General features: G+C 52.9%; 9 protein-coding genes across 9 annotated transcripts; 6 read left to right on the top strand and 3 right to left on the bottom strand.

Annotated features, from left to right (window-relative positions):
* Window positions 1-7: 7 nt before the first annotated feature.
* Window positions 8-1,594, bottom strand: BO72DRAFT_465381 (sterigmatocystin 8-O-methyltransferase; the record flags this gene model as incomplete). Its single annotated transcript, XM_040946709.1, has 5 exons — window positions 8-170; window positions 223-749; window positions 827-877; window positions 934-1,212; window positions 1,271-1,594. The coding sequence occupies 5 exons, from the start codon at window positions 1,592-1,594 to the stop codon at window positions 8-10; spliced, it is 1,344 nt and encodes a 447-aa protein (XP_040805500.1).
* Window positions 1,595-2,589: 995 nt separating this feature from the next.
* Window positions 2,590-3,968, top strand: BO72DRAFT_465380 (S-adenosyl-L-methionine-dependent methyltransferase; the record flags this gene model as incomplete). The annotated part of the gene is made up of 5 exons (XM_040946708.1): window positions 2,590-2,730; window positions 2,786-2,903; window positions 2,950-3,073; window positions 3,152-3,588; window positions 3,640-3,968. 5 exons carry the CDS (start codon window positions 2,590-2,592, stop codon window positions 3,966-3,968), a joined length of 1,149 nt encoding a protein of 382 aa, XP_040805499.1.
* Window positions 3,969-5,111: 1,143 nt separating this feature from the next.
* BO72DRAFT_516459 (non-ribosomal peptide synthetase) lies at window positions 5,112-7,968 on the top strand (the record flags this gene model as incomplete). Its single annotated transcript, XM_040949584.1, has 1 exon — window positions 5,112-7,968. Exon 1 carries the CDS (start codon window positions 5,179-5,181, stop codon window positions 7,966-7,968), a length of 2,790 nt encoding a protein of 929 aa, XP_040805498.1. The 5' UTR covers window positions 5,112-5,178.
* Window positions 7,969-9,015: 1,047 nt separating this feature from the next.
* Window positions 9,016-9,725, top strand: BO72DRAFT_492318 (uncharacterized protein; the record flags this gene model as incomplete). Its single annotated transcript, XM_040948284.1, has 4 exons — window positions 9,016-9,107; window positions 9,165-9,242; window positions 9,322-9,531; window positions 9,611-9,725. The coding sequence occupies 4 exons, from the start codon at window positions 9,016-9,018 to the stop codon at window positions 9,723-9,725; spliced, it is 495 nt and encodes a 164-aa protein (XP_040805497.1).
* A 2,052-nt stretch (window positions 9,726-11,777) lies between these two features.
* BO72DRAFT_208516 (integrin alpha N-terminal domain-containing protein) lies at window positions 11,778-13,741 on the bottom strand. Its single transcript, XM_040939641.1, has 4 exons — window positions 13,606-13,741; window positions 13,320-13,537; window positions 13,134-13,259; window positions 11,778-13,041 (listed from the first exon to the last, which is right to left on the bottom strand). Exons 1-4 carry the CDS (start codon window positions 13,646-13,648, stop codon window positions 11,959-11,961), a joined length of 1,470 nt encoding a protein of 489 aa, XP_040805496.1. The 5' UTR covers window positions 13,649-13,741; the 3' UTR covers window positions 11,778-11,958.
* Window positions 13,742-14,382: 641 nt separating this feature from the next.
* Window positions 14,383-15,959, bottom strand: BO72DRAFT_516453 (putative O-methyltransferase; the record flags this gene model as incomplete). The annotated part of the gene is made up of 4 exons (XM_040949583.1): window positions 14,383-14,845; window positions 14,923-15,371; window positions 15,450-15,538; window positions 15,639-15,959. 4 exons carry the CDS (start codon window positions 15,957-15,959, stop codon window positions 14,499-14,501), a joined length of 1,206 nt encoding a protein of 401 aa, XP_040805495.1. The 3' UTR covers window positions 14,383-14,498.
* Window positions 15,960-17,448: 1,489 nt separating this feature from the next.
* Window positions 17,449-18,249, top strand: BO72DRAFT_524419 (uncharacterized protein; the record flags this gene model as incomplete). Its single annotated transcript, XM_040949872.1, has 1 exon — window positions 17,449-18,249. The coding sequence occupies exon 1, from the start codon at window positions 17,542-17,544 to the stop codon at window positions 18,247-18,249; it is 708 nt and encodes a 235-aa protein (XP_040805494.1). The 5' UTR covers window positions 17,449-17,541.
* Window positions 18,250-18,294: 45 nt separating this feature from the next.
* On the top strand, window positions 18,295-18,672 carry BO72DRAFT_492314 (uncharacterized protein; the record flags this gene model as incomplete). Its single annotated transcript, XM_040948283.1, has 1 exon — window positions 18,295-18,672. The coding sequence occupies one exon, from the start codon at window positions 18,295-18,297 to the stop codon at window positions 18,670-18,672; it is 378 nt and encodes a 125-aa protein (XP_040805493.1).
* A 405-nt stretch (window positions 18,673-19,077) lies between these two features.
* On the top strand, window positions 19,078-23,531 carry BO72DRAFT_483142 (KR-domain-containing protein). Its single transcript, XM_040947778.1, has 7 exons — window positions 19,078-19,267; window positions 19,355-19,574; window positions 19,686-20,102; window positions 20,184-20,280; window positions 20,335-20,360; window positions 20,753-21,550; window positions 21,659-23,531. Exons 1-7 carry the CDS (start codon window positions 19,158-19,160, stop codon window positions 23,447-23,449), a joined length of 3,459 nt encoding a protein of 1,152 aa, XP_040805492.1. The 5' UTR covers window positions 19,078-19,157; the 3' UTR covers window positions 23,450-23,531.
* Window positions 23,532-24,597: the final 1,066 nt, after the last annotated feature.

Raw genomic sequence — 24,597 nt, 5'->3', positions numbered from 1 at the left:
AATGTGATCATCCGGTCCACTCAAATTCGATCAAAGCCATTTCCGCACCTTCCAGGTGCCGACAACCGAGCAATTGAAATCTCGGGTCCGCTTGCTCAAAGAGCCGGGTCCAGTCTTCTATATCTCGCTCATAGGCGTTGAACAGGCCTATCATGCCCAAGCCCATCGTCCTGTCACAGCCCATTAGCTTAAAATCCCATGGCGATAATCAGTGCAACATACCGTGCCAACCTTTCTCTGCACAAAGGAACCTCTCCGGGCTCAGGCATGCAGATCTCATTGACAATGACCCGTGCCCCAGGTCGCAGCGCAGGGATCACTGCACGGAGAATTTTGATACAGTACTTGTCCGACCAGTTGTGCAGGACCCATCGCAGAAAGTATGCCGAAGCAAGAACTGACTGCTCTTCAAAAAAGTCGTGAGCCATAAAGCTCACGCGGTCGGCGACTTGGGGTGGCAAGTCTACCTCGGCTCCAGCTATGGTGCTTTCGAGGTCCTGCACCACGAACTTCAACGCTGGAAACCTCGAGGCCACTGCCACCGCAACCTGTCCTCGTGAGCCGCCAATATCCACAACCGTGCCTGACCCCAGACGACTCCAGTCATATGAATCAACTACTTTCGAGGCCGAATAACTCTCGCTTGAAGCCCACACGTTCATGGCATTAGCCATCCGGGCACCGCGCGCAGGATCTGCGTCTAGGACTTCATAAATCGCTCGATCCGTGTTCTCGGCGAGGGAGAAACCCTAGCATATGATGAAACCGTCATTAGCGACCTGTCGTTGCACAAGTGCGATAGACGGTACACGCAAGTGGAGCTTACCGTCTGGTTGGGCTCACCCGATCGTGGCCATTTCTGCATCGCATCGGGCGCCTGGAATGAAGGACAGTCAGTGCTAATTCTCACATCGAGATAGCCGTAACTCTTACACAAAGAATAGCCCCTGTCAGATCGTCAATAGAGAACGCCATCCAGCTTGCTATATCGCCATCTCTCATCACCACCGACCGAGGGGTGTGGGCCACAAATCCCCGTCGGGACTCGCGGAACACCCGCAGGGTCATTGCATGGCGAAGCACATGTTTGACCACCCCCTCTTTAAGGCCAGTCTGCTCTGCGATCGAGCAAAAGCTCATTTCCATGTCCGGCTTGATTAGATTCGCGATGTTGAAGCGATGAATCAGTATCATACTCATGAAACCCACCGGCTACACCTTACTGTCAGCTATGGTTCGCAAGAATGGAACTGAACGCGCTGGGACTTACTGCTCCCTCGAAGAAGGCGCTCACGGGGTCTGTGAGCAGGTATCGCAGCTCAGAGGCCGAATCTAGGATTGATTCCTTTGCCTGCTGCAGCTCGCGGGGAAGAGTGATTCCCCCGTTAGCCTCGAAGGACGGATACGGTAGGTCCCGTTGCTTAAGATGCTCCGCGATTGTTCTGGTCGCGGTGCTGATGGAAGCTGCAAGCTCTCCTAGTTGAGGGGAGCTTGTCTTGCCTTGACATACCGAGCGGACGGGGAGATCAGCGGCGGCCGTCCCTCCCTTGGTGAGAGTTGGCAGTTGAGCAGCTTGCCCCTCTTGCGTGATCATGGTGAATCCGCGTCCGGATTCTGAGTGAGATCTTAATTGCTGAGAAATCTTTGGCATGGAGACTTGAGAAATGGGTCCCCTGTTCTGGACCAGAAGATGTCTTAAAAGCGGGACGGGATGGAGTTTCGTTCGGAGAGGCTATTTGATTCATAACATTTGCTTGTCATGTTGGTAATCGTTGACGCGTGCAGTCCGAGAATGACAGCAGCAGTATGTGTGTATACTGCCGCTTTTAGGAGGTCATCCTTGCTGTGGTAGTCGATCCTCGATCGTGAGGGACCAAGTGGCTGGCTGGATTGCGCCAGGGTCCAGTTTGCTGCTTCACTCATTCGCATGAATTTCATATGATCCGGATCACATGCCGATTCACAGAGCAGACGCGCATGACGGTTTCCCAGCCACCTTGAGTCAATATTCTGTCATAATTCTAGAAGAAGTCAGAGTCTAGGCCTGGTTCAACCCGAGAAGGTTTTTGAAGTAGCTTCTGGTGGAACCAAAATATAGAGAACCACTGTACAGAGCAACAACGAGCGTGATTGATACGTAAGTGGCTTAAAGGTTGAAAATTGTTTTGTTGATGAGACAGATGGAGATGGTAAATGATGATGACTTTGGAAAATTGTCGTCGGAGTGTGCCCCGAGGGAAATGGATGACATTGACATCAATGAGTTGAGTTTGGGTGCATTCATGGTCTCCGACTTTCTTCTTTAGCTTTCGCAATCAGGTGTCACTTTACGGCGTTGTTACAAATTCACATGGGTGGATCGGTTAATTCGAAACTCTCCTAGCTCACATAGTTCCAGGCCAATATACTTTGGTTCTTTTACACACCGATTCTCTTGCCTGTATTGCCTTTAAATCCATGCCGAAACAGGAGCCTACCCTGTCTTTTTTACCACGGTGGTCTTATCACCCACCATCTCAACATACTTCCGTACATCGAACATCTAACAAACCCCCTCACTGCACACAGTATCCCCTCAATCAACACAAGATGGATGAAGCTCTCGATCATGTCAAGGATCTTGCCAAGTGTCTTGATGAAGACAATCGCAGCCGGCTGGTGAATGAGCTGCGGGATCTCATAATATCCCTCGAGCCTGACGAAGATGCGGTGCAGCGCATCACCTTTGCCGTATGTCTATTCACGCCCTGGTGAAGCGATGCTAACGACGCGATAGCCCCTCGAGCTATATGCTGCGCGAATTGGTGTCAGGCTGCGTCTCTTTCATCTGCTCGCCTCCAGTGATTCGGGCATTCATCTAGATCGGCTGGCCAAAGAGACTTCTGCTGATGAGATATTGCTTGGTACAGAAACCTCCATTGATCGTATGAGGAAGCTAATGTATAAAAGGGCGGATTATGCGCTATCTCGCGAGCGTCCGAATGATCACAGAGCTCGGACCCGACGTCTTTGCAGCGAGTAAAATGACCCTGGCCTTGGCTACTCCCAAGGGCGAAAGCTATATTAACGCCTAGTAAGGCTGCCACCTTCTCTCGACCGAGCGCCAGCGCCGGTGAATAAGCACTTCGCTAATATGGCATTGCTCTTCAAGTTACGAGCTAATTCTTCCGGTGATGGCCAAAATGCCCCCATTCCTCGAGCGAACCGGCTATAGCAACCCCACGGACTCTCTCAATCTGCCTCTGCATGACGCATTCGGGTGCAAAGGCGATCTGTTCGCGTTCCTGAAAGCCCACCCGGAGAAATGCGCCATGTTCCACAACCACATGCATTTCCAAAGGAATCAGACCACCAACTGGGCCAGACTTGCCACCGTTCTTCGCAGTAAGAAAACGGCAACAGACGAGGTCTTGTTTGTGGACGTGGGCGGGGGCACCGGCCATCAATGCCAGCGGGTTCTCCAGTATGATCCTGACATTCCCGGTCGGTTCATCCTTCAAGACTTGCCTCAGGTGATGGAGGCTGCCCCCACCATTCCAGGGGTTGAGAAGATGCATTACGATATATTCGAGGAACAGCCTGTCATAGGTAAGGTCCGGAGACGATCAATCCCGCGTCACGCTTGCTGACCGGCGATAGGTGCCAAATTCTACTACTTCCGGGGCGTTCTCCACGACTTCGCTGACAGCAGCTGTCAACCAATTCTGCGCAATACAGCAAAGGCGATGCGCAACGGATCTACCCTTCTTCTCGATGAAATGGTTCTTCCCAACAGTGGGGTAAATTGGATGGCTACTGCGATGGATCTACAGATGATGGCGAACGTCGGGGCGCAGGAACGGACCCGTGGAGCTTGGGCAGATCTACTGGAGTCGGCGGGTCTGAAGCTGATGAACATTCAGTATCACGGGTTGGACCCGTACCAGGCCCTGATCTTTGCGGTCAAGCAGGGCGAGGAAAGGATGTAGTGGTGTTTGAATTGTTGGTCGATTTTGTTGCAGGATCTTTTGCTCGAATTATAGGATCAGATTGGCTCAATTCACCGTTTTCTTGTGTTAGCACCAATCGTTGTCGTAGTCGGCCAATGTTCCAAATCACAATAATGCCGTTTTGTTGGCTTAGGAGTCAAAGCACTAGAGCGAACAAAGTCATCTGCCAGGACTTGCACATTTCCTTCTTAGGCGGCAACCACAACCTGCCAGATGCCGAATCTCCATTTCCTCCGTCTCTTCCATCCCTCCTCCTTGCTCCCAGTGTCCTCGAGTGTTAACGTCAACGACATTCGCTGCACAACCTTTATGTTCTTTCCAGCGCGTCATCGGCTTTACTCTTCATTCTCGAAGCTTATTCTATTGGCCTATCTCATTTGCTCCTCCCCGAAATGTTTACTCCCCGGTAAGATAAGTCACAGCTACCTCTTGACACCATCGGTACAACTAACACTCACCATCGCCCACAACAAGCTAGTTCCTTCCCCCCTCCTCTTCCTTCACGAGCTCAAATAGACTTTGTGATAGTCCTCCTCGTTCAAGTTCTACAGCCTCTTCATCTCGAAGTCAAACGGGACGCTTACGTCGGAGGTACCACCCATGTCAGCTTTACAGTCGCGGTTCCAGTTCTATGATGACATCCATTTCCCACATTGCAAAGCTCCACGGGTCTCCTCGTGCATTCCCAAGCCGGAAATGTCCGAAGCTAGGATACTCGATGATTGTCAGCACTGGCTTGGAGACTGCAATTCTAGACTCTTCTCGGCCGAGCCTATCTCACGCCGAAGTCTCCGTCGAGTGATGATGGTGTTGACATCTCGCACGGCCTGATGAGATTGCCACATAATCAATTCAGCCACCTCGCTCATATCCATGTGGTCTCACAAGTCAATGGTACGGCGCGGTCATTTCCTTGGACATCGAGATCCGGAAAGCAGAGTAAGGTTCGCAAGCTTTGACTTACTCCGAGGTGACCTAACGGACCTCTGATTGTAAAGCCGGTTGTTAAGCCGGTCGGGATTCGAGAGGCAATGATCCCCGGATTGAAAACTGCGGAAAGATATAAGGGGGTGCCGTTATATGCGTGGAGAGTCGGCACTTCCCTTACAATCATTTTAGATTTGTGTCTTTGCGCTATCAAGACACTGTGCTCTGTTTCTTGGTCAGGACCTGCCCGGATTTCAACAATATGGCGTTCAGAAATCTCGTTCAACTGCTCGACACTGTGGCTAGTGAGAGGGAGAGTGGTCAGATTATTTGTTACCCCTCGGGCTCAACCAAGTGCCGCAGCAGCTACACCTATCACGAGCTCCTGCATGAGGCACGTCAGGCTAGCCAGGCACTTCGCCGGGGGGGTACCAGAGATCTCTCTGTCCAGTCTCCAGTTCTTCTGCACTTCACTGCCCATTGGGACAACATTGTCTGGTTCTGGGCGGTGATGTTGGCAGGATGTATCCCGGTCATGTCCACAGCACTTCCAAACAGCCCCTTCCTTCGCACAGCTCATCTAAAGCATCTATCAGTCATGCTGAAGCATCCGTTGTGCTTGACTCGAGAGAGCCAGATGCCTGAATTCCGTGATCAAGAGGCGATACAACCCGTGCCCGTTGAATCCTTGAATCTATCGGGATCGCCTTTCATGAAAGACATGGCTATCGATCCTGGGCCAGAAGATACTGCTGTTATGCTACTCACCTCCGGTAGCACTGGGAACTGCAAAGCGGTTTGCCTTAGCCACGGTCAGGTCCTGGCAGCGAATGTCGGCAAGCTTTCTGTCATCCCGCTTGCCGGGGAAAGCTTAATGAACTGGGTACATCTCGACCACGTCGCAGCCTTGGTTGAGATCCATCTGCAAGCAATGCTCGCTCGCATGAATCAGGTACATGTTCCTGGCTCGGATCTCTTGGCCAGTCCGACCACATTCCTTGACTTGATCGACACACACCGTGTCTGCCGCACATTCGCGCCCAACTTCTTCCTAGCTAAACTCCGAGCTGCCCTTGAGAACCTACACGATCCGCCCCAATGGGATCTCAGCTGCCTACAATACATCGCGTCCGGAGGTGAAGCCAATGTGACCAGAACCTGCGTCGATGTCTCGACGCTGCTAGCCCGATACGGCACGCCCTCGAATGTCATCGTGCCGGGATTCGGGATGACTGAGACTTGTGCTGGCTCCATCTTCAATACACGTTGTCCTGATTATGATCAGGACCAGAAGCTAGAATTTGCGGCAGTTGGTCGATGCATGCCGGGTATCCAGGTTCGGATCACAGATGGCTCACCCGCCAACACCTGCGTCCCGCCAGGGGAGATTGGCAACCTCGAAGTCACCGGCTCGGTGGTATTCAAGTCCTACTTCAACAATCCGATAACCACGGCAGACTCGTTCACAAGCGATGGATGGTTCAAAACGGGCGATCATGGCTTCCTTGACTGCAATGGCTATCTCGTCATGGCCGGTCGTGCTAAGGACACAATGATCGTCAACGGACTGAAGTACAACCCTCAAACCATTGAGAGAGCACTGGAGGATGCGAATATTACAGGCCTCACGCCTACATATAACTGTTGCTTCTCTTCGCTGCCCCCGGGAGGTGAGACGGAAGAGGTCTGTCTGGTCTACGTACCCACATACCAGGCAGATGACATGGTCGCCCGCGTCGAAACAACGGAAGAGATTTCCAAGACAGTCATGATGTGCACTGGGGCACGACCACAGATCATTCCACTTTCGAAGAACATTCTTCAAAAAACAGCACTGGGCAAATTATCGAGGGCGCAGATAAAAGGCAGCTACGAGAGAGGGGAGTATCAACCCTACCAGAAGCTGAATAGCAAAATGGTCAAGCTCTACCGAAGCATTACAAAAGTACCACCGAGAGACGAACTTGAATCTACTCTCCTCTCCATTTTTACTGACACCCTTGGGCTAGATGACGAAGACTTCGGAGTACAAAGCCCATTTCTAGACTTGGGCGTCACCTCAATCGAGCTGATCAAGCTCAAGAAGGCCCTTGAGGAACGCTTAGACCTGTCTGAGGAAATCCCAATCATTACACTCTTAAGAAACCAGACCATCCGAGCCCTCGGGGACTCCCTCCGAGATCTGCAGAACGCCACTCTCGAGGCTCCCCACATCTACAACCCGGTGGTGGTACTACACAACGAAGGTCACAAGACACCGCTCTGGCTGATTCATCCCGGGGTGGGTGAGGTGCTCGTGTTCCTGAACCTTACCAAATATATTCAGGACCGGCCGGTATTCGCGCTCCGAGCGCGGGGCTTCAACGAGTCTGAACAGCCGTTTGATAGTATCGGTGAGGCAGTAGCCACCTATCATGCCGCAATCAAGCGCACGCAACCTCAAGGTCCCTACGCTATCGCCGGTTACTCATACGGTGCCATGCTCGCCTTCGAGACCAGCAAGCGGCTCGAGCAGCACGGGGATACTGTAGGTTTCCTCGGCTCTTTTAATCTTCCGCCACACATCCGGTCGCGTATGCGTCAACTAGACTTCCGGCAGTGTCTGCTTCATCTTGCCTACTTCTTGGATCTGATGAGCGAAGGTCGTGCGAATGACCTGGCGGCGGAACTTGGTGACAGCATTTTGCAAGAGGAAGCGCTGGAGATCGTGTGGACGAATTCCGACTCGAGCCGGCTGGCAGAGCTCGCACTGACAAAGCATGGTCTCTTGAAATGGGCATGTCTGGCGTATGGGCTGCAGAGTATGGCAGTCGAGTACGAGCCGTCAGGGTCGGTGGCCGGCATCGATTGCTTCTACTGTATCCCGCTTGTAGGAGTGGCATCGTCCAAGCGGCAGTGGTACGATGAACATATGGTCAAATGGAAGGATTTCGCGCGGTCGGAGCCGCGGTTCCATGATGTGGCGGGCGCGCACTACACGATGCTATCACCGGAGCATGTCTTTGGATTTCAGAAGACGTTGCGGCGGGCGCTAGAGGATAGGGGGCTTTGAAACGAAACTTCGAGTATCGCGACGCTGTCTAATAGTCTTATTTATGTGCTGAACCCTTATCTAAGATTGGTGTTTGATTTATTCAGATCATGTCCGCGGCTACGTACGTCACATTCTGGTGAGCATCTGAGTATGAATGAAGTGTGTTTGTCCATTCTATTGCCTTTCGCCCTTCCTCTTATATTCTCTATCCCCTCTCGACTGAGCTGGCCTTCGGGTCACCGAGAATCCGAATCGACTTAAGTTGTACGGTCAATGTCATCATGTTCCCTTGTATACTTCGATGATATCATGCCCCTCTAGGCTTCTTGCAAACACAGTATCCGTGGGACATTGCCGTGGGGCAAATGGTTCTTGCTGTGGGAAGTATTCTAGCATCCGGAGTCCTCGGGAGAAGAGCACCCGATGACACTCAGCGCAGTCAACAATTCCTGATGCGAAAGTGATCGCCCAGTCAGGCGGTGCAGACTTCGACGCCTATTAGCAAATTTGTCATTGGGGCTGTTTTGCGCAGGGCTGGTGGATTTGTACTGCACAGTGTAGATGAACCATGTTGCGGAGCGGGAACATCCGTTGTCATGGCTTAGCCCAGTCGCACCAGATCGCCAACACGGGTGGCACACAATCCACGTCAGTATCGTCCAGCACTCCTCAGGCAAATGGCTACGTGGTGCAGTAAAATCAAATTTTGTTGTAAGTACCGGACATTTCAGTGTCGTACGCCGATCTTGGGTGACAGAACCGGAGATTTGGTTGTCAGTCCGATACGAGGAATTAAGATCCGGACTGATCCCCACAAACACCTTTCACAGACCCTCGAATCGGAGGAGGAACGGTTGACCCTCGCTTCGATGCTGTCCAAGCTATGCGTGATACCAAGGTCGTCAGCCTCGTATAGCAGTCGAAGCATTTCCCTGCTCATCTTGACGGAGCAAGATATTTATACCTACGTCACTCTCCCTGTCTGCCAACATTTGCCAGCAAGCACCGCGCAAGTATCCAACAACAATTTGAATGAAATCAGCCTTGTCGAAAATCATCGCAGCAATGATTCCCCTTCCCAGCAAGACCACTCCCCCTACCACGAAGTCGGAGCAGGTGACCATCCCACTGCTCTACTACGTCCAGCGCATTCAGCGGTGTGCCCCCCCCTTTCTGCGGCTCTTCGCTCAAACTACCGCTAACCCAGAAACAAGCCTGATGTATGAGATCCCCTTCGACGAGGACGCTCTCAAACTTCTGGAGGACAACTTCAGTCCCGAGACGACCTTTGAGTAAACTATCACCCTCCCCCCCTTCCCCCTGCCCCGTCAAACAGAACCCCATCCCACTAACCTCCAATAACAACGACAGGTGGAACTACGAAAAACTCCACTTCGACGACTTCAAGAACTTCGTCCAGAACTGGCGCACCCGCTACACCTTCCTCGAGTTCAAGTTCTTCGACCCCGTCGCCACCCCGGACCCCAGCGACCCGGAGGGCCGCGGCGGAACTCTCGGGTTCGGCATGCGGGGCCGCGTGATCGGGAAGGATGATGGCAAGATCTATGAGGGGAAGGTTCAGTACGTTCTCCCTTTCCTTTTTTTGAGAGGGCCTGTGTGGTGGTGTTGCAACAGCCAGTCTAATGACCGCGGTTCGCAGTGGGATCTTCAAGGTGGAATGGGTGCAGGGGCAGGATGGGGGCGAGGATCGCCGTGTGATTACTCGCAGTACTCAGGTGTTGCAGGGGCCGTATGTCATTGAGGAGGAGAGATAAGATGGTTTATTCTCGACTCCTCTGGAAACTTTGAATGAGGGCCTTCCTCTGTCAACGGTGAGGATGATGAGGGGAGAGATTGCTAGGTAGTTTGTGCTGAGAAGCAGTTGAATGCAAAGTATTACTTGTATCGCTCTTTCGATAAGCCAGGCATTAAAGAGGCCTGATGTGCCCCAATTCTTATCCACACTACCTGCCGTAGCACACCTCCTACGCACCACTAGATATGTGGACACTGCCTCCATTTTGACACTTCATGCACGTATTCTTACTAGAGAACCCGAGAGAGCGATAGCATAATGGAGAACAAGAAGAACAAGGGGAAGGGGGAGGAAAGTGCAACGGAAACCTTTTGCGAGTGAGCCTGTGTGCAGTCCACGAAAGTTGTACTGTACTTCCCTAGGCTGAATTGTTTAGGGATAAAAACACATAACTATCTTTCAATTGGATCACTTTTCGATCCCGCCAGACAAAAATAAGTCACGAAAGCTGGCGTAGCTACAGCTGATCCGCCAGAATTTTCTGCGTCCTTGGATGACTTATTTCATCAGTCCGTAGTGCAGAGATGTGGAGACAATATCACCGCATCTATCCGCTAGATTAACAATCGTTATTATTTGGCAGCAAACCGCTACCTTGGACCGGACGCTCGCTACCGTTGATAGAATCTCTCGTCACGGTGGAATCAGTGAGTGCGTGGCTGAAGAGAGTATAGAGCTATGCAGCTGGTCCTGCACTTCAAACCACGACATGATAATCAAACTATGATAACAATCTATCAGATCGGTTGCATTTCGATGTTAATTGTTGAGATCCAACGATCATGGTGACAGTGGCAGCCTGAACTCTGTGTAAGATCATCCCCTTTGTCTCTCGTATCTCTCCCCCAAGATTGCTTGCTCTTCACCGTTGAAATCCCTCTCTCTTCATTCTAAATCCACGCTCAGCTTCTTCACAGAACAGATCAACGCGCAACCCCCCGCGAGCCCTGCACAGAGCCTCCGGAGGTACTCTAGTCAACAAGTCTCTCTTTCGGGTGACCTGTGTCGTCGACTCGCCGGGGTCTTGAGCGCACTGCGACGGACAATCACATTATGGATTTTGTTTACTAGATCGAACGATCGATGGAGTTGACAGTAATGGAGTTGACCGATCAGATAACGCCAGATACCCAAACCCACGTGCACCCATCTCAACACGTACCAGACAACACGTCTGATTTTCCTGCAGCCCTAAAGGTGGATTTTCGTGATACTTTCGACATCTCGCCGGAGCTGGTGATCTGCTTGGCTCCTCCAGAGGCGACCCCTGTCAACGCGTCCCAAGTAGCACGCCCAATGTCTTAGCCTTAAAGGTGGATTTTCGTGATTAGTTGACATCTCGACTCAGCTGGTGATCTGATTGGCTGGGTTGAGGTGAACCCCTGTCGCCGCGTACCAAGTAACACGTCCAGGAAGCGGGACAGCCCTAAAAGTGGATTTTCGTGATGCTTTCGACATCTCGACGGCCGAGATGGCCCAGGGAGTTCGAGGAGGTGGGAGGGCTCGGATAACGTCCCTCTTGGTTATACATATCAGGCCATCGGCCTACATTACTCAGGCCTAACACGAATAGCCCCTGGGACACAGAATAGACAAGCTCCAGTATATCTCGGTTGTGAGCGGCCTGAACTTGAGTGAAGATGGTCGATGTACCGTCCAAGATGTGTAAAGGTCGTATTGAAGTGGCCGAACAAGCAAACGAGCGAGGCTAAAGTGGAGTGCATGAGGAAGCTCTGCTAGGCTAATTTAAATCATTGTCCTACGCTGTTATGGTCACGTCAATTGAATGCTTCCTTCACTGGCTGGGCATTGCCATCGAAATAGGATAGTGGATAGGGTACAGCCGGGAACATGTTGTGCCAATAGCCGATGTTCCCCGATTCGGGGTTGTAATGATTGCTACGTAGTGTAATAGATACTCTCCAGTAAGACTTCTATAGTGAAATGTTATTTCTACTAATAACTGTCTTCAGGCTTTTACAGTACTAACAAGATCAAAAACCTTTAGCAAGTCAGCGTCACTGTAGTCCATGACAAGGTCCGATTTGCGTCCCCGCATTCCTGGTTCCATATTCTGTTCACCTTTCCTCCGCCGCATGTATACACTCAGTTTAAGATTCAGATATCACAAATGCTCCCATGACCGTAGACAGGATGTCTGGCGTGGGTGAGAGAGGCTCAATCATATGGTCTCAAGTGTTACAGGGCTTCCCGAGTAGAACACTAACAGTGGCATCCAGTATGTTCGTGGTAACGAGATCGGGGTAGCCGTCTCCGTTGAAATCGCCCGCCGCTATTCCAGTCGGGTTGTTGCCCACTGCAAATGTAGTCGCAGGTACATGGAAGTTCCCTGACCCCGTGCCAAGCAAGATACTGACAGAGGAGCCCCCAATGTTCGTCACCGCGATGTCAAGATCACCATCCTGGTTGAAATCACCCGTTGTGATAGCCCTCGGGTTGGATCCCACGGAGAACACAGCCTGTGGCTGGAAGGTCCCGTTTCCCACCCCAAGCAAGACGCTCGCTGAGGCATCCAGGGAGTTTGTAACTGCAAAGTCCGGCTGGCTATCCTTGTTGAAATCGGCAACCGTCACACCATATGGGCCAGATCCGACCGGGACTGCAGTTTGCGGCTGGAAGCTTCCGTCGCCGTTACCCAGTAAGATGCTCACCACGTTGCTGCCCTCGTTACTGGCCACAATATCGAGATGGCCGTCTTGATTGAAGTCACCGACAGCCACACCGTCGGGCGTGTCCAGCACGGCATATTGAGCCTGGGGCTGGAAGCTCCCTGCGCCAGTCCCTAGCAAAACACTTACACTGTCTCCATCATGATTCCCCGTCACCACATCCAGACGGCCGTCTTGGTTGAAGTCCCCGACCGCGATGGCCACGGGGCCATCCCCAACGGAGAATTGTAGCGGTGGCTGGAAGCTTCCGGGTCCGGTTCCCAACAAGAGACTGACAGTATTGGCTCCCGTGCCCAAAACCAGATCCAGAATACCGTCACCGTTGAAGTCCCCAACGGCGACCTGAAAAGACGCGCTGCCAGCAGCATAGGCGACCTGAGTCTGGAAGGTCCCCAAGCCAGTCCCGAGCAAGATGCTTACGGTCTCGTTTCCAGCATTCGACACGGCAAGATCGAGATGGCCATCCTGGTTGAAATCTCCCACTGCTACACCCCACGGGAGGTCTCTGACCGCATATATAGTCTGCGGCTGGAAACTTGCGCATGGCGCACAAGTCCCGGATTGACAGGTTGACGGTGCAGGGCACTAGACGCTCGCGGCGGGCAAGAAGCAAACGCCCTCCGAGTTAGTTTCTGTGCGTCGAAACTGCGAACTCCCCTGCGAGGAGATGAACTCACCACGTTGCCACATTCCCCGCAGTGATTGTTATCGGAATCGAAAGAAGGACATGTTTCGTTGCAGAGACCCAAGCCTGAGTTCGTGCAGATGCACACGCCCTGGGAGCAGGTTGATCCGGTCGGGCACTGTGAAAGAATAAATATCGATTGCCGGGAGACTCCGGGACTCTATCCTTAGTCACTCACCACTATCCCACATGATCCACAGTTTTTGCTATCCGTACTGGTGTCCGTGCAGATGCCAGAGCAGAGTTCTTGACTCGTCGCCGTTCGGGCAGGTCCGCAGGTATAACAGGGACCTTGCCCTTTGGCTGCCAATGGCTTGCACGTCTTGTCGAGGTTACGCTGTTGACACCATTGTGCACAGGTACTATTTCTGGTGCCTGGTGCGAGCCCGGCCGTCACTGTTGATAAATGTTAGATCAACGGGGGATTTGCGTACTACGAGAAGAATGAACCAGGATAGGCATACCGAAGGATGTCAGGGCCAGAAGGGCCAGCACCGTTCGGGTCATAGTGTTAAGTATTCTCTTCTCAGGTCGTAATTGATGAACAGGCTGAATGCGATACGCACAGTTTCGGAACACTGGGCAAGCTCACAACCTTTTTCTTTACCCCGGAGACTATTTGCAGGCTCTCTCAAGTATGAGCCTTATTTATAACTCCCTCCGTTAATTCCTCGTCTGGCTCGAAAGTGTCAAATGCTTGGCATGGAGGACATTCCAATCTAGGCCCCAATGATTTGTTCCCATTATCACTAGAGGGCATGTTGTGACAGCTCCAGGTCCACTCACCGATACTCCAACGGAAGGGGTAGTGCTTCAGAATAAAGCTTCGGGATGGTAAAGAATGTTGGGACGGAAGGAGCAACAACCTGAAAATCGATTTACTAGCGGGTTTTCGGGCACAAGGTACTGCGCAGCTCACGTTTTTCCTTCTCCCACATGTCAAGCTAGATTCCTTGGGATTATGACATTGGAAATGCCATTCCCGCCGTACAGCTTCTTTGTTCTCTGCATTCCCGAGATAGCCTCTCCTCCATTCCTACGGGTGGCAGACATTTGTCCGTGGCTCCGACGTGACCATTCGTTGGTTACAACTACCTGGCGGCATTGCTGTCACCTGCCTCGATTGATCAAGCTACAGAGCTTGCAACCAAATGAATAACAGGCTATCTCCCGGAGTCCATCGCTTGGGGGTTGTGGATTGACCGGCTGTATATTCCGCTCGTGCTTCGCACCAGTGTATTCGCGTACCAACAGTCATGATCAGCCAGAGATGGCCGGCGGGTTCGACCCCGGCGACCTCTTTGGCATATCCCGGCCTTCCCGGACAAGAGATCATTATGTTGCTTGCTTCGCTCATCTAGAGATGTGCCTCTCCCCGACGGCCCGGTACCTCCGCGACCTCGGCCTCGATGATCATTTCATACTCCCGCGGATCCGGCCAGAACCTGCAGATCTGCAGGCCCGCATCGGTCAAAAGCCTTCTCCAGTCCGCCTCTGTGCGTTCTGAGGCGGAAAGCAACGACATCATCTGCACATCCATTGTCGCCTGAATTATGCTTGCCTTAGTGGAAGGGAGGACGATGTCGTAGATGAGGAGCTTGGAGTACCCTTTCCTCATTGCATTTCTGGTGTTGGTGAGGATCTGCTTGGCTTTGTTGTCCGGCCAGTCATGCAGCACGGCGTGCATGAAGTAAATGTGACTCCCTGGATTTTATGAGCAATGGATCAGTACTCTTATCCGTTCGATCTTGGGAAGGGTGGCCGGTAAGGATGTCTCTCACCTCTAACCGGCTGCGGCAGGAAGAAGTTATGCGCCATTGCCAAGGTCTTCTCATCGACTTGAGCAGTTCCAATGATCTCCGGGACATCCTGCAACACGAATGCTCCCGCGGGAAGGTCCGGATGCTTCTGCTGCGCGTGTGTTATATCAATCCCGGTATTCCCGCCCACGTCGACCACGAATGCGGTGCCCTCTTCCAGCGGCGACTCGCGCAGCAAGCGGGCGGTGTCATAGACTGCTGTCCACGGCGTCTTCCTCGCGGTCCATGATTCCATGTGGCCTGTGAAGGCTTCGAAGTAGGAGGGACTGGTTCGCAGCCGGGCGAAGAAGCTGAGGCCGTCCGGATCGGTCGCTGCGTAATTGCTTCGCTCGACGCTCGTGGGCTCGCGGTAGCCTATGCTGGCTAGGTAGGTGGGTAGATTCAAGGCTGCGGGGAGGTATTGATATGTCCTGAGAAAAAGACGACAGAACAGAAATATGAGCACAGGCACTTTGCGATATCGATGTCATGAACGGGGGGTTGCTTACCCAGCCTGCAGCGAATCACGGATCTTGGTGGTCTCGTCACCGATCGCAGACGAGAATGGCGTGGGCTTGTATCTGTCTGCGGCAGTCTGCTCCACCACATCGAACGCGGCTAGAAGGCGCAGAAGCCGACCTGTTTATGTTCACTCGTCAGCACTCTCTCGAGCCACACGGACATGGTTACTGGGACACCGAAGGGGAGAACTGGCGTAGGAGATTGGTATCAACGGTCGGCGTCGTCAGATGGACGAGCTCGTCGAGCGACTTTTCTCCACCCCCAGCACCTGTCCATTCACTCCACAGCTGCAGATCAATGCACGTCTGAATCGCGGCGAAAATAATCGGTTGGTCGAAGCACAAGCCCCAGGCTTGTTCGTACGGGAATTCTACCCCTGCGAGGAGGCAACGCGCGGCTGCGCGAAGACGGAGACGATCCACCTCCCCTCTGCCTACTTTGTCGGGTTGGATTTCATCGAGGGATTTGATGATGTCGTCCACAGGCTCGGAAGGCATGTTGCGGTTGTGTGCTTTTGGTTTTGTGAGTGACAGAGTGATGAAGTCGCACTATTGAGAGCTGGGGAGGGACCTAGCGCTTGTAAGGGTCTGGTCTATTTGCCAAGGAGCATGGCACGTTATCGCACGGGCATAGAAGACTTTGCTAAGAGTTTAACACGGGCTGCAATCATTTATTATCCAATGAATGTGGGGTGGCGGTTGATATGACAGCGGGCTACTGGGGCAACTTGCGTCGCTTCCGCCCGTGCGTGCTTGTGCTGCGGAGAAGTGGCTCTTCTGTTGCGAGTAGTGGGCTGACAGTTGCGCTTGGCCGGTCAGTGAGATGTTGTGACGGGAAGCCTTTAACTAGACCAAGCAGGTTAGGGGTTGAGCTCGATATTAGGCGGTACCTTCAAATTGTGCTCAGATGCCTCCTATTTGATTGGATTTGGCGTGGGGCATCTGGGAAGACAATAAGCTAGTTACCTATCACAATATGCGGAGTGCTTGAGGTGTCTGCATGGTAAGTAAGCACTTGTGTCCGGATACTGAGCGTATCTTGTTTGGGGATTGAGGGGAAGAGCCCCTCGGACGAAATGAGGAGGCTTCCAGAGCATGGAATAGTGAATGAAGCTGACTATTCTGGTGTAACAAGCCCCAAGTATCATATGATACAGTTCGAGCCTCAATAACTTGAAATGACTGGTGTCATGTAGTTGTGATTTGGAACACTGCGCTGTTACTCGGATCAGACCAAGAAGCACAATACATAGGTTAGAACTAAAACGCGCAGGACTATTACGAGCCAACCGATGTATGCACTGGACACTATATTATTGTCAGTGCCCCACCATCGAATTAAACGTTAAGCCTGAGCAAAAGTGCTCATTAGCTTGGTAGTAGGCTTACTTTGGAAGGAGCAAACTGGGGTTAATGTAGCGCGCACGGGACAGTAAATCCTTACCAGGCTGGAAACTATCCACCCTTTTCTCGCTCTACATTATCACACCGTACATTTATATAATATAAAGGTATTTGAATTCAGCTAACTGAGGGGGACATGCTACAGCTGGCAGCCCTGAGCCAAGTAGCCAATTGAAGGCCACTCTGTCAAACTGCTTCTTGGGGTGTTTGCCCAGCAATGGGGCACTTGGACATGCTCTTGAAGATGTGTTTTAGACTGTGCTTCGGTCCGTAGACACATGCAATTATGGTATATGAGCTCTAGTACCGTCGCTATGTTGTTCTTTTCATTGGCGCATCTTCGAATGAATAGAGGTGCCGACACACCCGTCTCATACTATAGAACCATGCATCAAGGACACGACGAGTTGCTTCTGAACCGACACGCAAGAACACACGCGTTAGGAACTGCGGCGGTAAGCATTCCATCATCGTCAAATGACTCATCCTCTGCCTGTAACATAGTTCATCGCAATCTCTGCACTCCTCCTCATTCCTGCACTGTAAGTCTCAAATCACTCGGATTTCCTCACCATACCAACTTACATACTATTCTGAAGCACAACAAATTGCTCCTTCCAGTTCATCTCAACCAGCGCACAACCCTCTGGAGAAAGGCGGTTCTTCAGCAGCGGAGATGTCGACACGAAACCCCAAAGACCGTGCTGTCATCAGCACAATCAATAAGCTGGGCTGGGACCTGTTGATCCAGTTCCGCACCAACGACAACGCCCCTTACAGCAACAGCACCCTTGTCAGCGGTCTCTCCACCTTCTCGGCCCTTACTATGCTCGCCGGTGCAGCAGTTGATCCCAAGCAACGCGAGATGTGCGCTAAATTCGGCGCCGGCAGCCTCCGCGACCTGCAAGCCACTTACCCGAGGATGCGCCGCATGCTCGAATCCGACAATGTGTTCCACTCGGCCAACGGGCTCGTGGCTGAAACTCAAGTCTGCCTCTCTCCACAATACCAAGATTATCTGAGAGGGCTCAAGGTGGACGCTAATCTACACTTCCGAGACCTGGCCGACAGCGTGGCTGAGATCAACAAGTGGATCTCTCGGACAACCAACCGCAGGATCCCGTCGTTGCTGACAGCAGACGACCTGCGCGGCTCGGTCGTAGCTCTCATCAACGCCCTGATCTTCGCCGCCGCGTGGGCCGAGCCGTTCCATCCGCGCGACACAGTCCGCTGTGCCCCTTTCTACCCCACGACAAAGAACGGGCTGAAAGCAACTGCCACAGTGGATATGATGTATAAGCACGGGAAGGAGGTGCTCGTCTACCAGGGCGAACGGTACACAGCCGTCCGCCTGCCCTACCACTGCACACCGCCATCGGAGTGATCGATGATTGCCTACCTACCCAACAAAGATACCCCGATTCAGGAGATGCTCCAAATCCTGCGTACCCGGCGAATTCCCTCATTGGAACAGCATCGAGTGGGCAGGCTCGGTCTGCCTCGGTTCCAACTTCAGGTGAAACATGAGCTCAACAGCACGTTGCAGGCGCTGGGATTTCCGATTGACGGGTCTTTCCCAGCTCTAGATGCGGGAGGAAACGATCAGGTGGGCAACATCATTCAGGGTCTGAGTGTGGAGTGTAATGAAAAGGGCACGGTGGCCGCCGCAGCTACAGCGGTAACGTTCGAACGCGGTGGACCTCCCCCTTATATCCCTGACTTGATATTCGATCGCCCGTTTGTGTTTGCCATCGTGGCAGATGAGCTGGATTTGGCCATCTGTACGGGTCTGTTTTCCGGTTCTTAAAGGTTTTGTTTTCTTTCTTTTGTACCTTGCTCTCTTTGATCCCAACTTCCAAGCTTTCTTTTTATCTGTCTGTTCTCTCTCTTCATGGTCCGTCTGAATGCACTGTTTGCCTTGTTTCGTCACCGAGCTTTCCCCCCGTAGTCAACGTAACCTAGTACCAAATCGTTTTTGAGCTCGAATTGCTGAAAGTCCTTCATTTCGCTCCATCACAACTGGCCTAAAATGTGTCCAAGGGGTAGTCACAGAAAAGACTGCCTAGCCTAGCCTTGCGTTGACTTCCTACTCCGTAGTCTCCATGATCCACCCGTCTCAGCCTCACGCTGCGCCACACCCGCGAAAGAAAAGTGTTCCGATCTTACAACCCACCGCTCCATACCAGAGTGCTTAAGTCACTCCCGCTCAGAATGAACTTTTCTGCAGATACTCCGAGTCGAAAATTCCTGCCTCACCCGCGGTGAGCCAGATAATTGTACCTGAAAAAAAGGATGGGTTTCGACTTCGGCGTCGGCGACTTCCTCGCCGCGCTGCAGTTCGCCAAGACACTAGGCAGGCGCTTCGTCGATGCGCCGAATGAGTTTCAAGCACTGTCCCAAGAGTAAGTATGCACTCCATCATTCCAATCCTTCACGCAGTTGAACAGAACCTGCATCGCAAAAATTAATTCTAACAACATCCGGTCCAGGGTACAGCGCCTCTCTACTGTTCTCCAGGCCATCGACGACCTAGACCCACAGGATGCGCCTGAAGATCGACAGAAACAACGACTGAACCGAATTTCGCGAGAGTGTGGAGATGCGCTGGACGAGCTTTGGCGGTTTTTGGATCAGTATCAACAGGTCAATCGGGATGACGAAGAGCGCTGCGATGCCGGTACCCGAACGCGCACGTCTCGCTCCCTGCGGGTATGGAAGCAAGCTCCATGCAATGCGACCGAGACACGGGAAGTTCAGAAAAGGCTGCAGGCGGTAATAGATTGGTTTATGGATTTCTGGTTGGTGTGAACGTGTAACCAGAGACTACCGAAGCAGGGTTTACTGCTCCCAGCATCCAGGCGCGGGAGAGTGGACTTTCTGGACGTCATGATCCGAGACGGCACGTTGACGAGTGTATATGATTGGATGAACAATGCGTTGGATATTTCCGAGTTCTTTCAGCTTCTCGGCCACATGCAGCCTCAGATGAGAGCCCTGGAGATAGGGGCGGGTACCGGAGGCTTAACGGCCAAGGTTCTCTCCAATCTGCGGTCGGCGTACGGTGAGCGGCTCTACCTCCAGTATACCTTCACCGATATCTCTTCAGGCTCCTTTTCGGCAGCGAGGAACCGGTTTCAAGATTACGAGACTATCGAGTATAAAGTGCTGGATATCTCGCAGGATCCGCTTGAGCAGGGTTTTCAGGGCGAGGTATATGACCTCATTATCGCTTCCAATGTGAGAGACTGCTACTGCGAGGCAGTACCCTCCCATGGCGTTTGGCCTACAGGATTCTCGGCTGATGTCTTCTTGATATAGGTCCTACATGCAACTCCCTGTTTGCATGACACGCTTGTGCAGGTCAGAAACCTACTCAAATCGGAGGGACGGCTGTTTTTGCAGGAGCTTTCACCAGGTAAGTCATCCCAATTCATTCTCAATGGTATCCTTCTAACATTCACTGTCACAGTATTTCAGAGTATGGCTTTCGTCATGGTACGTATACCGTCTTCAATATGTTGTCCGAGCGAGCAATGACTGACCTGCCATCCAAGGGTCTTTTCTCGGGCTGGTGGCTTGGAGCCGAGGACAGCCGTGTCAATGCGCCTTTCATCTCCCCGGAAGAATGGGACACCAGACTACGTGCGGCCGGTTTTGATGGATGCGAGACAGTTCGACTGGACAATGAAAGGCCGTACCACATCAATGCCAATATCGCGGCTCGATCCGCGTCGGACTTTGTGTACCCCAAAACCATGACCCTGCTTTCCGGACCATGTTCCATTCACCCACTGGCTCTCCACGTGGGAAGCTTGCTCCAGCAACGAGGCTACCAGACCCAGCACCGGTAATTGAGTGATGTTGAACAGCAGCCTTTTCTGGAGCAGGATTTGATATCCTTCCTGGACCTTGACCATCCCTTCCTGCAAGCCCCCAGCCAAGCGGACTGGGACCTTTTTCTGCAGATGGTTCAGAGGCTGCAACAAAGCTCAGTGCTTTGGTTGTCATCTCTGACGCAGATGCAGGCACAGGATCCGCATGAAGCACTGATTCTCGGAATGACTCGGACCATCCGCTCGGAGCTCGCGATGCCTCTCGCTACTCTCGAACTAGAGTCTCATGACAGTCTGGCAGCGGCAGATGCCGTGGTGCGCGTCTTCATGCAACTGCAACGTAGCAACGAGGCAGGGGCGGACGACCTGGATCCTGACATGGAATTCTGCTGGGCGAACGTTGCGCTGCATGTGGGCCGGTATCACTGGTACCCGGTAAAGGAGGCCTTGCGGGGACCAATCACAGAGCCGGAAACCAAGGCTCTCAGGGTGAAGAAAAGAGGATTGCTTCAGTTTCTGTATTGGAGTGGAGGCACGCTGCCCGAGCTTGCAGCCGACCAGGTACAGATTCGAACGCAAGCGGTGGGAATGAACTACAAGGACGTGCTCATGGCCATGGGTGTGGTCGACGGTGGCTTGCCGAATATCGCCCTGGGAAAGAAGGGCGCGGGATACGTCACCAAGGTCGGAGCAGATGTCGGCCACCTACAAGTTGGAGACAGGGAGCTCTATCTCAACAACACCACATCCAGTCTGGCGACGGAGGCACAAACCTTGGGGCGCCTTACTGTGCGGATCCCCGACACCCTCGGCTTCGAGGATGCGGCGACCATGCCGGCGGTCTACGTGACGGTGCTCATTGCACTGGTCGATAAGGCACGGCTCGAGAACGGGCAGTCCATCCTCATTCACTCGGCCGCGGGCGGCATTGGCATTGTGGCGATCAACGTGGCTCGCTAGCTGGGGCTAGAGATCTACTGCACGGTCGGCTCAGAGCCCAAGGCGGCGTTCTTAGTTCGCGAGCACGGAATCCCCCGCGATCGGATTTTTTATTCGCGCAATGCCAGCTTCCAAGACGACATCATGGTCGCAACCAATGATATAGGCGTTGACTGCGTGCTAAATTCTCTCTCTGGCGAGTTGCTACACGCATCGTGGCAGTGTGTCGCGGCGTGTGGCTGCATGGTGGAGATCGGGAAACGGGATATGCTCGGTCGGGGCCAGCTGGCTCTCGACCGGTTCGAGGATAACCGCGCCTACATTGGCCTCGACCTGGCACTGTCCGTTGTCGCCGCCCCGGCGCAGGTTAGCAGGCACATGAAGCGCATGCTGGACCTTTACGCCGATGGCCATATTCGGCCCATCCACCCCGTTACCTTCTACGATGCCCACGATGTTCAAGAAGCGTTTCGATACATGCAGACAGGCTCCCACATTGGAAAGGTCGTCATCCGGATGTCGGAGGACACCAACCGTGCGCTACAATGGCGGCCGGAGACTCCCAAGCCAAGCTTCCGCCAAGATCGAGCGTATCTTCTTGTTGGCGGTATGGGAGGCCTGGGTAAGGCGATTGCCACGTGGATGGTCACCCACGGTGCGAAGCACCTCATCTTCCTGTCGCGCTCCGCGGGAGCGTCAGAAGAAGACCAGGAATTCATCCATGAGCTGAGCCTGAGGGGGTGCGCAGTCCAAGCTATAGCCGGAGATGTTGCCTATTTCGACACCGTGCAGAACGTGATCGACCGGGCGCCGAGGCCGATTGCCGGAGTCATGCAAATGGCGATGGTGCTCTGCGACGTGGGCATCTTGGACATGACCGTGGACGACTACCGCACCCCTCTGCGGCCCAAGGTGGACGGCACTTGGAATCTTCACCGGGCGCTGGGTCCGTCCAACGAGGATCTAGACTTCTTCGTAATGTTTTCCTCGGTGGGTGGCCAGGTCGGATACTGGGGGCAGGGCAACTACGCGGCAGCCAACACATTCCTCGACGCGTTTGTGCACTATCGACATGCGCAGGGGCTCCCGGCCTCGGTGCATGACATCGGCGCTATCAATGACGTGGGGTTCATCAGCCAGAACCCTGCAGTGAGAAGCGCGATGGAGGCGGGCTCCGCCCGGCTGTTCACAGAGCAGGACTTCCTCGACACGCTGCAACTAACCATAAGTCGGTCATCGGCCCGACCGCCGTACGATGGCAGGCCGCCAGGCACCGCAGCGAAACTAGGACAGGTCTTCCACAACCCCAGCCAGGTGTCTCAAGTAATGGAGTCCCGACTGCCCATCACGCACCCGGATAACCGCATCATCTGGAAGCGCGACCCACGGATGGCCATCTACCGCAACATCGAGACTGTCGCCGCGCAGGGTGAGGATGCTACGGGGGGCGGCAGCGGCGGCAGCAGCAGCAGCAGCATGCTCAAATCCTTCCTCGCGGAGGTCAGCACCGACCCGGCCCGACTCCAGCAGCCGGCGGCCGCGGAGTTCCTGGCCGGGGAGCTGCTCGACCGCGTGGCGGACTTCTTGATGCGCAGGGCAGAGGACGGCGCGGAGCCGTTGGATTTGGACATGTCGCTCACGGAAGTCGGGGTGGATTCGCTGGTGGCCATCAAGCTGCGCAACTGGTGGAAGCAGGACCTCGCGGTGGAGGTGTCGGCGTCGGAGTCGAAGAGTGGGGGCAGTATATTGGAGTTGGGGGAGTTGGCGGCGAGGAGGCTGCAGGAGAAGGTGTTGGGCAATGGGCAAAGATAAGATGATGCATTTGAAGGACTTGGTGCGGTCCGTCAATTTCAGAGAACAGTATTATGTCTTGCATTTCCTCCTAATGATCGAACTTGATATATCTTTGCATATACGCTATCCCTATTCGAGCGCCAACCATCTTTATTCACTATCTTGAGCTGGAGTTCAGTCTTTGGATAGCCTTTGTGGTATTTGTCTCTGCTCTTGGTCTGGTACGCTGCCTGAGGTGGGAGTTAAGTAGACTGGGAATTGGATTGGTGAACAATCTTACGTATAACTCGGTGGAGGTGTTGGTGCCCGAGTGGTGTCGCTGTGATGTCGTTGGCGTATGGTGCAGCTGCGGTGATATATATTTTTTTCTGATTCTAGCGGAAGATACCGACGAAAAGATTCCATGGTATCGAAACAGGTGCAACTAACATTGTTTGGTCACGTACACTGAGATGAAGTCAGCTATCTGTTGATTACTCAATCTATTATCTTTTCAAAAGTTGTGGGCAAAAAACGTGTAAGCGGATCCCTGGGTTCATGCGTAGGGGGAAGGAATTAGTGCTTACATCCCCGTTCGCAGCTTGTGTCGGTTGACTATGCAACGCCTGATTCAGACATTGTGTTCGGTATAGACACTCCGCCAACTTCACCGAGCACATACGACCACAGGGTGTGGAAAACAGGGCTTCCCGTCCGCTCAGCCGTACTTAAGCCACACGCCGGGAGGTTAGTAGTTGGGTGGGTGACCACCAGCGAATCCCTTCTGTTGTATGTTTTTTCCTTTTTGTTTCCCTCTCCTCCACTACTTCTGCCTGGACGTTGTAGGTTGTGACATAGTTAAGATCATATATGTTGTACTTTTATGGGGTAGAGGGTGCTGGGCAGGCAGTGGATGCGGCACCTGCGGCCACAGCAGGTTGTCATGGTCGGATGTCTATGTGTGTGGTCTTACCATCGTCCAGCCAAGACCCTTCTATACTAGTTCCTGTAAGTCACATAACTTTACTTCTGAAGGGAAAGAAAAGCTTTATTATATAATTCATTCTTCGTATCATCTCTATTATGTACTTGTTTTGGTTGGTCGAAATAACTAACTTCCTTGTTCAATTCTTAGCTACATCTTTCGTCACTATATTAAAATGTGGAGTAACCCGGTAAGCTTTTCT

This window comes from Aspergillus fijiensis (assembly GCF_003184825.1).
Source record: "Aspergillus fijiensis CBS 313.89 unplaced genomic scaffold BO72scaffold_5, whole genome shotgun sequence".
In the NCBI taxonomy this organism is placed as follows: domain Eukaryota; kingdom Fungi; phylum Ascomycota; class Eurotiomycetes; order Eurotiales; family Aspergillaceae; genus Aspergillus; species Aspergillus fijiensis.
This window is presented reverse-complemented; position numbering and strand designations above follow the sequence as displayed.